The sequence below is a fragment of the Carcharhinus amblyrhynchos genome, chromosome 1 (genome assembly GCF_965287045.1).
Source record: "Carcharhinus amblyrhynchos chromosome 1, sCarAmb.v2.hapA, whole genome shotgun sequence".
In the NCBI taxonomy this organism is placed as follows: Eukaryota; Metazoa; Chordata; class Chondrichthyes; order Carcharhiniformes; family Carcharhinidae; genus Carcharhinus; species Carcharhinus amblyrhynchos.
Window position 1 is genome coordinate 168795606 of NC_137324.1, and position 10841 is coordinate 168806446.

A 10841-nucleotide genomic window follows, 5' to 3' on the forward strand; every position below is an offset into this window, starting at 1 on the left:
GTGGGAGGAAACAGGAGGACCTGAAGGAAACCCACGCAGAGGACGTGCAGATCCCACACAGATGGTCATCCAAACCGGGAATCGAACCCGAGTCCCTGGCACTGTGAGGCATCAATGCTAACCACTGTGCACTAACGTGTAAAACAAACTTTCTGGGAGCGGTCGGATTACTTAAGAAACACGGCGATTTTAAATTTGCTCTTTCACAGTCAGTCGGATGCTACTAATATTAAAAAGACATTTTCTCAGAAGATTGCTAAATAATTTCATGGAAAAGAATGCAGGTGTCATTTATCCCAATGCTGTGATGACATGGAACTAGTTCTACTCTGCGTAACATCAAGACTCCATTTTAAGCTTCATCATTCACGTCTGTTCCACATTATGAGTTTTTTAATGTTTTGTACGTTCTGGTTGTGAATCTTGCTGCTGCCTCTCTCTACGAATGACAGTAACCCCAAAAGTTCGCCCCAATCTCGGAACCCCAAATTCACACAATTTGTATTTTGGAAATGCGAAGCATTGAAAGATTGACAGCTGTTAGACAAACCAACCCTACTAAAATTAAACAAGTAATGTAATGAACGCCATTATTGGCTAAAATTGTCTCTTATTTTAAAGAGATAAGCTTACAATGGTGCAATTTCTTACAAAGAAAACCCACGTCAGCAGAGATGAAGTAGAAATGGTCAAAAGCTTCAAGTTCCAGGTCACCAACAACCTGTCCTGGTCCCCCCATGCCGATACTATAGTTACGAAAGCCCACCAATGCCTCTACTTTCTCAGAAGAAGAAAATTTGGCATGGCCACTATGACTCTCACCAACTTTTACAGACACACCATATAAAGCATTCTTTCTGGTTGTATCACAGCTTGCTATGACTCCTGCTCTACCCAAGACCGCAAGAAATTCCACAGGGTTGTGAATGAAGCCCAGTCCATCACGCAAACCAGTCTCCCATTCATTGACTCTGCCTACACATCACTGCCTCGGGAAACACAGCCAGTATAATCAAGGACCCCACACAACCCAGACATACTCTCTTTCACCTTCTTCCATCAGGAAAAAGATACAGAAGTCTGAGGTCATGTACCATTCAACTCAAGAACAGCTTCTTCCCTGCTGCCATCAAACTTTTGAATGGACGTCCTTATACTACCATGATCATTCTCTACACCCTAGCTCTGACTGTAACACTACATTTTGCACTCTCTCCTTTCGTTTCCCATGCTTTGTCTGTATAGCAAACAAGAAACAATACTTTTCACTGTATACTAATACATATGACAATAGTAAATCAAATCAAGTCAAAATGGAGGTTGAATGATTTCAAAATTGTCTCCATGGAATTTATTTGGATTCAACAAACTCGACTTGTTCAGGCTAATTTTAGAGGGTCTGGCCTCGGCAGAACAATTGAAACTAGAAAGTCATTTAATTATGCAAACACCTTTAAACAGCACAGTCTGACCACATAACAGCCGGGGCTATGTTACAGCCTTTCAACAACTTTGGAACACGGATTTTACCCATTTCAGATTAACTTTACTCCAACTCATGAAGAGACACACAGTCTCTTTTTCACTGACAACCTGGAAGCGATAGACAACCTTTTTTACAGCCACATTTCTGATGTTGGAAATGCAAATTTGTATAAACTTTAATCATTTGAAAGGGTAGACATTTCAATCAGTGGCCACATAGGTACACATACTTAACATGCGCATACCGCATTCCGATGTATCAATCTTTATCTATTATTTCAACAATTAACATCTATCTACATAATGTTAAATCTACAAATCTATCTACAGATGTTAAAGCTACGAGGCAAGCGTGTAAAGCTTTGTCTATGAACATCACTGATTGGGGGTCCTACCATTGTATTAATTAGCTATTACTACTAGGGTAGGAGGTCTTGTGGCACAGTGGGTAGTGTCCCTGCCGCTGAACTATGATACTCCATGTTCAATTCCCAATCCAAGGAGATCCAAGGAAGGTGTGCTTGTAACACATCCAAACAGGTTGTGTATCAACCTGCAAAATCCTTCCAACATGCCAATGCCTGGCGGTTAGAACAGTAGAGATTCCTGATCAGCTATACTTAATGCAGAGTGGCACCCCTCAAACTATAAGCCTCTGGAGGCGGGCTAGTGATCTGTTCCAGGAAAACCTGGTTGTGGGAGCAGATGAAAGTCCACCTTGTGTGGGAAGAGAAACAAACAACTAACAAGGTATTCATTGGAACAGTTTGTCACCGAGTGTGGCTTGACGAATTTATTTCCTTGTAAGGCTGACCATCGCCCTCTCACAAGTGTTATTGCTGTGTGATTTCTGCCTCATCTTTTGGCGATGTTAAACTGAGGTTCTGTCTCCCCGCTTGAGCTGGACATAAAAAGATCTCAGAAGACTTTTTCAAAGGTGAGTTGGGAAGTTCTTCCTGACCGATATTCATCATGCAGTCAAAAGCAATTAATTGATTAATATCACAATGTCTTTTTGGGACCCTTGCCGCATGCAAAGTGGCTTGGTACACTCCCTACATTGTAATTATCACTGCACAGCAAAATCATGGAATCATCATAGAGTCCCTACAGTACAGAAGAAGGCAATTTGGCCTATCGAGCCCGCATTGTTAACAATCCCACCCAACCCCATTACCAAAATCCCACGTATTTACCCTACTAATCTCACTTACACTAAGGAGCAATTTAGCATGGCCAATCAACCTAACCCACACATCTTTGAAGTCATTGAAATCATATCATAGAAACCCTACAGCGCAGAAAAAGGTCATTCGGCCCACCGAGTCTGCATCGACCACAATCCCACCCAGGCCCCACCCCTATATCCCTACATATTTACCCACTAATCCCTCTAACCTACACATTTCAGGACTCTAAGGGGCAATTTTTTTTTAGCATGACCAAGCAACCTAACCCGCACATCTTTGGAGTGTGGGAGGAAACCAGAGCATCCAGAGAAAACTCAAGCAAACACGGGGAGAACATGCAAACTCCACACAGACAGTCACTGGGGGGTCTAAAGGTGTGTTTTAGGATGTTGTGAGGTCACGGGAGATATAATACTTAACATGATGGCACTGTGGTTAGCATTGCTGTCTCACAGCTCTGGAGACCTGGGTTCAATTCCAGGCTTGGGTCACTGTCTGTGCAGAGTCTGCGCATTCTCCCTGCATCTGTGTGGGTTTCCTCCGGGTGCTCTGGTTTCCTCCCACAGTCTGAAAGACATGCTGGTTAAGTGCATTGGCCATGCTAAATTCTCCCTTCGTGTACCCAAACAGGTGCTGGAGTGTGGTGACTAGGAGATTTTCATAGTAACTTCATAAAACTTTAACTATGGCCAAAAAAAAGCACATTTTATTAAACTGATAATCCCTCAGACAGTCTTTGTCTGAGCTAATTCACAGCAGAAACACCAATGTGGTCCCGTATGCGATCACAGATAGTTACATGGGTAAGATGGGTATAGAGGGATATGGGACAAATGTAGGCAATTGGGACGTAGGCTTAGTGGTTAATTAAAAATGGTAGCATGGACAAGTTGGGCCGAAGGGCCTGTTTCCATGCTGTAAACCTCTATGACTATGACTCTGTTGTCCATGGCACAGGCAGTATCCTGGGACTATTTTAGATGCAGCTCAGGGAGCACTGGGGAAGCACTTGTCATCCTCAAGCTAATGCAGTAAATAACACACAGACCCATTTCACAGAAATCAGAATATCTTCAACAGCTCAAACACTTGACAATTTCTCAAGCCACCCCACCAAATAGAAAATCCACCACATCGGGTGCAGTAAGTTCATTCTCTCAGCATTCCAGCCTCACGCCTTAACAACACTGAGGCTCAATGAAAAGGACAAAATTAACCACGATCTCTGCTGTGCTGTATCTACTTCCACCGCTCTACCAGATCACAGCAATGCTTAGAATAACCACCGGACTAACCTGTGATCTGCAGATTGTTTCCACTCCTGGACCATAGAGCTTTACATCTCAGATGGTAGCCACTTGACCGACTGAGCTACCTACATCAAAGAGATCACCCCTCAATCCTTTCCACTTCCCTTTTCCTATTCAGCTCACTCTGCGGATGTCAACTCTCTGACTCCCTAAGCCCCATTTCCTTCTTCTTACCCACCATCAAAAAAAACCCCTTCTTCACTGCCCACACCGTTCATAGAATCTTTACCCTGCAGAAAGCGGCCATTCAGCCCATCGAGTCTGTACCGACTCCCTTTCCCCTGCCCTATCCCTGTAACATTTACCATGGCCAACCCACCTAACCCACACATCTTTGGAAACTAAGGGACAATTTAGCATGGCCAACCCACCTAACCCGCACATCTTTGGAAACTAAGGGACAATTTAGCATGGCCAACCCACCTAACCCGCACATCTTTGGAAACTAAGGGACAATTTAGCATGGCCAACCCACCTAACCCGCACATCTTTGGACTGTGGGAGGAATCCGGAGCACCCGCAGGAAACCCACTCAGACACGGGGAGAATGTGCAAACTCCACATAGACAGTCATGCGAGGTCGGAATTGAACCAAGGTTCCTGGCGCTGTGAGGCAGCAGTGCCAACCACTGCGCCACAATGCCTTCCTCAAGCCAATTCTCAAGCAGGCGAGCACCAGTGTTGTAAAAAGACTGCCAAATTGAACTGTCAACGATACAAGTCCCACGTTACTCCCGAGTAACACTGAGGCAACCTGATGCAGAGCTTGTCTCATATCTGGGGAGGCAAATAATGAAGTTTAGCAGCAGCAGTCCCCGGGGAGGGTACTTGTGTATGTGTGTGTGTGTGTGGAGAGGGGGGCATTTCACCAGGGCAGAGGCAGATTGGAGGGAAAGGAGTCGGGCTCCAGCAGAGGGAGCCCAAGCAGCGTCTGAAAGGGAGAGAGGGCGCAGGGAGCCACACGCTGCCTTGGGCTCCAGGTACAAGTGCTCAGCGCCCGGCCTCAGCTCAGGACATGACTCCCTGGGTAATGCAGGAGAAGCAGCCAGCCACCAGGACTGGTTCAGAGCACACAGCTCCGTGCCAGCCCAACGCAGACCCTCTTTAACAGCATCAGTGAAGACCACCAGCTACGAAAATGGGAAGGGGAGAAAATGCTTAAAACAGAAAGTCACTGACAAGAATCTAAGGAAGAATTCTGGTTAAATAGCCCCGTGATTAATGAAAAGAAGAAAATTAACTTCAGGAAAAGTTAGAGATGGTCTCCTCACTCTGGGAGTGAAACTTTCTCAATGACAGCTCAGAACTTTGAGTAAAGTTTTTCTAAAGTTTTTGTTACTTTATAAAAACTTTTTTTGTACCTGTGACAGTTTCATCGGTCTTTTCTTCTTTTCTGTTCTTTTTCTCCTTGCGTTTTCCTTTGTCCCTCTGTCTCTTTCCAGGCATTTCTCCTTGGGGGATATATATATATATATATTTTTATAAAAAACAACAAAAGTTGGAATCGGAGTAAGAATAATCCCTCAGAAAGAAAGTTTTCTTTCAAGGTGAGCTGAAGCTGGTTTCGATGTCTTGTCGTGCTTGAGTCCTGGGCTGTCTTATGCTCCTGTTCCCAGCTCCCTCCCGGCTTTGAGCTCTCTTAACTTCGCTCCAACAGGCGAACCGGACTGAATGAAGTTTGCTCTCTCTCTCTCTCTACCCAAGTCTTGCTGTTTAAGCGGAGATACATCCGCCCACATTACATTTGCCCCACCCTGTGACACTCAATGCTGATACTTGTTGGGGCTAATGTTTGCTTTAATAAATCTTGGGGTGGGAGGGGGCTATTGAGATATGGGATGGAAGGAGGGAGTGTTGGGAGAGGGGGGTTGGGGGTCTTAAATCTCCAACTTCCCAGGTCTGTGTGTCAAAATGTTACCATCCTTTTCTTTATAAAATTTACTCAACGCGCTGTGACTCATCTCGACTCGATTGTCAGCGAGGGCTTACCTTAATGTGTACCTTCTAAAGTGGGACTGGAGTGAGGACAGTTACACTCACCCAAACCTTTGCTGCTGTGGTGGGCCCCCCCCCCCACCCTCTCTGCCCTGTGGGACAGGGGGAGACGGGAAAAGAAAAAAAAGATGATTTTGCAATTTTTAGAAGTGTCTTATTTGTCCCCTCTCTCTCTCTCTCTCTCCACCATAGTGTGTGGAACTGGGTGAGTGGATCAATGGTTAGACTAAACTCAGCGCTGAAACAGAAATAAATCTCTTTCAGATGGATCCTGTGGTTACAACGTGCGTTTGCATTCTGTGAACATGGGTCTGCCCGCGTCCAGCGCTCTCTCCTCTTTTAGCTGGAATCCTATTTGATCCGGACAGGTATTTCTTAGTCAGTTGTAGTGAGAGCTGGCAACTTAATTTCTGTGTGAAAAAAAAATTACCGGCACTCATTTATTCTACACGAGCGCTCAAGCCTTGAGGGACACTAAGTTTTGATTTCCTTTAGCGGTTGCCGGAGTTGTTGGGAAAGCGGATGATCACCTATCTATTTGTCAGTGTCCAAATGTGGATTTTAAGCGTTGGATTTGGTGCACCCATTGACAGCAAGCGGACGGACTTACTTTTGTTACGTTGTCCCAGGGTAAACACCGACTTAACTGAAGATAATCTACCCAAAATAGCCCAATTTCCAACTAAAAAAAAAATCCTCTTGGCATCTGTCATTATACTGACAGCATGTGCCATTACATCACCGTTGCTGCACTCCAAAACAATTTAATTCCAGCGCCCCCCCCTCCAACAAACTGCAGCCCTCGATTTAGTCTTCATTGTTGTTGTTAGATAGTTTGCACTGGGAGAGGAAAACAGGAAAGATAGTGACTTTTGATAAACTCTGCTGCCCACTCACTGGCTTCGATTCCTTCCTGAGCAAAAACACATCACGCCATCAGATGACTCTTTTCCATGTCTCTCATATTCAAGAATAAGATTGGACCCCCGCCCCACTGCTATTGAACACAATGGAGTTATTACCAATGTCTCCCTTGTCCTCTAAGTTAAGGGAGACGGCATGGGTTCACTGTGTCGTGTAATGTGCCACGAGGCCTGGTTGGGACAAAATCACCTGCAAACGTTCCACCAGTGGATGGCTCACCCATAACGCCTCACCCTTAATCCATTGACTGAAGCCCCGTGGTTGGCCGAACATACATGTTCATGGTTCTGTTGCAGCCCAATGTTTTACACACATGTCATTATCCTCTTAAAGTCCTCAGTAAGCTTTCGCAGGTGAGAAAGGAGATCCAGCAAGGGAAGGTCTCCAAGGTATCTCCAATGGGTGTATCGCAGCTTGGTATGGCTCCCACTCTGACCAAGACCGCAGGAAGCTACAAAGTGTTGTTAACGGATTCCAGTCCATCACGAGAACCAGCCTCCCATCCATTGACTCCGTCTACACTTCCCACTTCCTCGGGAAAACAGCCAGCACAATCAAGGACCCCACACACCCCGGACATACTGGGGCGAATTTTACCGTCCCACCCATCATGGGAATTAGAGCAAGGGGAGGGGTGGGCCATGGAAAGGTCCGTTGACGTCAGGTGGAATTTTCCAGTTTTGGGGCGAGCAAGGCCAGAAAATCCCTTCCAGTTTCTTCCACCTTCTTCCGTCAGGAAAAAGATACAAAAACCTGAGAACACGTAACAACCTCATCAAGGACCCTATGCACCCTCGACATCCTCTCTTCCACCTTCATCCATTGGGAAAAAGATTCGGAAGTCTGAAAACACGTACCAACCAACTCAAGAACAACTTCTGCCTTGCTGCTGTCAGATTTTTGAATGGACTTACCTTATATTAAGTTGATCTTTCTCTACATCCTGACTATGTAACACTACATTCTGCAGCCTTTCCTTCTCCCTATGTACTCTCTGAATGGAATGCTTTGTCTGTATAGCGCACAAGAAACAATACTTTTCACTGTATATTAATACATGTGACAATAATAAAACAAATCAAAATCAAATCAAACTGGCAGCAAAAGGGTAAGAAGTTGTACAAATCCTCTATTGAAACCTTGCGCACCTCATTCTACACCAGTTTCCCACAGGGAATATGGAGAACTAGATAGAAACCATTCTATCAGAAGCTCTACTTTCCTTCAGTACTTGCAACCTATACCATTCCTTTCAGCTGGTTTTATATGTTCCACCATCAGTTATTTAGCTTTATTTGTCTGCAAGCTCAGCACCTACATTGAGAATCTATGCTCTCACAAAGCAACTTGAGACATCTTCCATATATTCAACTGAGATTACATTTTTAACAATTAAATTTACTGCCTAGCAAGCAGTCACAGATCAGTTATAATGTCACCAACTACAAAGGAAAGCTTCCTCCAAATGATCCCAAGTCTGAGCCATCACTATACAATGTGCTGCTCTTCAGGCTAGCTTGAGAGTCAAAGCCATTGGAGAGTCATCCTTGGAAAAACAACTGGAGATGATATTCAACTTGAACGTAAGCATTGGTGCCACATGTGCAAGACTTACTTACTGCTCCTTAGAAGGATCTGGATCGATGTTCAGGATTAATTTGTTTAACAAACAGGGTTTACCTTCAGCATTCAACTTCAACTCAAACTTCTTCAGCTAATAATGTTTTACAGTACTGAAAATAACAACTGTTAAAAATAGTCAACTACAGCGGCACAGTGATAGGCACTGCTACTCACAGTGCCAGAGGCCCGAGTTCGATTCCGGCCTCGGGTGACTGTCTGGAGTTTGCATGTTCTCCCCGTGTCTGTGTGGGTTTCCTCCGGGTGCTCCGGTTTCCTCTCATACTCCAAAGATGTGCAGGTTAGGTGGATTGGCCATGCTAAATTGCCTCTTAGTGTGTAAGTTGGGAGGATTACCTAGATAAATATGTGGGATTAGGGAGAGGGGGTCGGGGTGGGGTATCCTGTTGAAGACTCAATGGGCCAAATGGCGTCTTTCTGCACTGTGGGGATGCTATGACGTATTTTCCCACTGGAATAGTGGAAGATCTTTGGAATGTTGAAGAGTAGGATTAACATGTTCTGGAGTGAAAGCATGTAGGTGGATCTTGCCATTTTTAGTATGATAATCCCTTTAATGTGCGACTGGTTGTGATGGGGAAGGAGTTCATCAATTAAAGATGATGCAGTTTTCCTGCCTGCAAGGAATAGAGTGTTGTTGGAGACCATTCTTGCACCTCCCTCAGTGACCACTTGCAATGTTCCAAAGGTCTAATAAAGCTAGGAAATATACAGTAAATGGCAGGACCCTTAAGAGTATTGATAGGCAGAGGGATCTGGGTGTACAGGCACACAGGTCACTGAATATAGCAGTGCAGGTGGAGAAGGTTGTCAAGAAGGCATACGGCATGCTTGCCTTCATTGGCCAGGGCATTGAGTTCAAAAATGGGCAATCATATTGCAGCTTTATAGAACCTTAGTTAGGCTGCATTTGGAATATAGTGTTCAATTCTGGTCGCCACACTATCAGAAGGATGTGGCGGCTTTGGAGAGGGTACAGAAAAGATTTACCAGGATGTTGTCTGGCATGGAGGGCATTAGGTATGAGGAGAGGTTGGAGAAACTTGGCTTGTTCCCACTGGAACAACAGAGAATGAGGAATGACCTGATAGAAGTCTACAAGATTATGAGGGACACGGACAGAGTGGATAGTCAGAAGCTTTTTCCCAGGATAGAAGAGGGGGCACGGATTTAAGGTGTGAGGGGCAAGGTTTAAAGAAGATGTACAAGGCAAGTTTTTTACACAGAGGGTAGTGGGTGCCTGGAACTCACTGCCAGGGGAGGTGGTGAAAACAGATACGATAGTGAGATTTAAGAGGCGTCTAAACAAATACCTGACTAGGATGGGAGTAGAGGGATATGGTCCCCGGAAGGCTGAGGGATTTTAGTTCAGTCAGGCAGCATGGTCGGTGCACACTTGGATGGCCAAAGGACCTGTTCCTGTGCTGTAATTTTCTTTGTTCTTTGTTCTTTGACAGATTGTTGGAAAACTGTCTTCCTCTATCTTTTTGAGATGAGTTACATGTTGTAGTGAAACGAAGACGAGAAATAATATCATGTGACCAGCAAGGAATGGGATGATAATCAACAATGTTTTCTTACGACAAAACGGATTACTGAATAGCGAAAAACATGCAAACTTGAAACGATCATACAAACAAAAGGTTGCGTAAGTTCGAGCTTTTTGCAAAGAGGTTGCAATCCTTTTATCTGTATTTTGCTTCTGGGGCAGTTTCAGTTCTTAAATTCTTTCTCATTTTTCAATTGGATAATGGAAGTGGCATTGGACATACATTTTGTCAGCATCAGACTGTTTTGCCTGGTAGTCTTAAGTGGATAGTGAGGATGCCTGACCCTGCAGCTCTCCATGCACAAGTGCTATACCAGACACACATAGCCACCCTGTCAACCTCACCTCATCACACAGTGGTTAGTGCTGCTGCCTCACAGCGCTAAAGACCTGGGTTCAATGCTCAGCTGGGTCACTGTTTGTGCGGAGTCTGCACATTCTCCCCGTGTCTGCGTGGGTTTCCTCCAGGTGCTTCGTACAGTCCAAAATACATACTGGCTAGATGCATTGGCCATGCTAAATTCTCCCTCAGTGTACCCGAACAGGCACCAGAGTTTTTTTTTAATTCATTTGTGGAACGTGGGTGTCACTGACTGGCTAGTGATGCCCAACTGCCCTTCCCTAGTTGCCCTTGGAGGGCAGTTGAGAGTCAACCACATTGCTGTAGATGGTGAGTCAAATGTAGGCCAGACCAGGTAAGGATGGCAGATTTCCTTCTCTAAAGGACATTAATGAACCAGAAGGGAT

At 44.9% G+C, this 10841-nt stretch overlaps 1 protein-coding gene across 1 annotated transcript in view; it reads right to left on the reverse strand.

Annotated features, from left to right (window-relative positions):
• The window catches only part of nrg1 (neuregulin 1), a 204323-nt gene extending 198642 nt beyond the window's left edge, over positions 1 to 5681 (reverse strand). Inside the window, exon 1 of the mRNA XM_080195081.1 lies at positions 5347 to 5681. Coding sequence (XP_080051207.1) covers positions 5347 to 5431 — 85 coding nt within the window. The 5' untranslated portion in view covers positions 5432 to 5681. The remainder of the gene's footprint in view (positions 1 to 5346) is intronic.
• Between the last annotated feature and the right edge of the window lie 5160 nt (positions 5682 to 10841).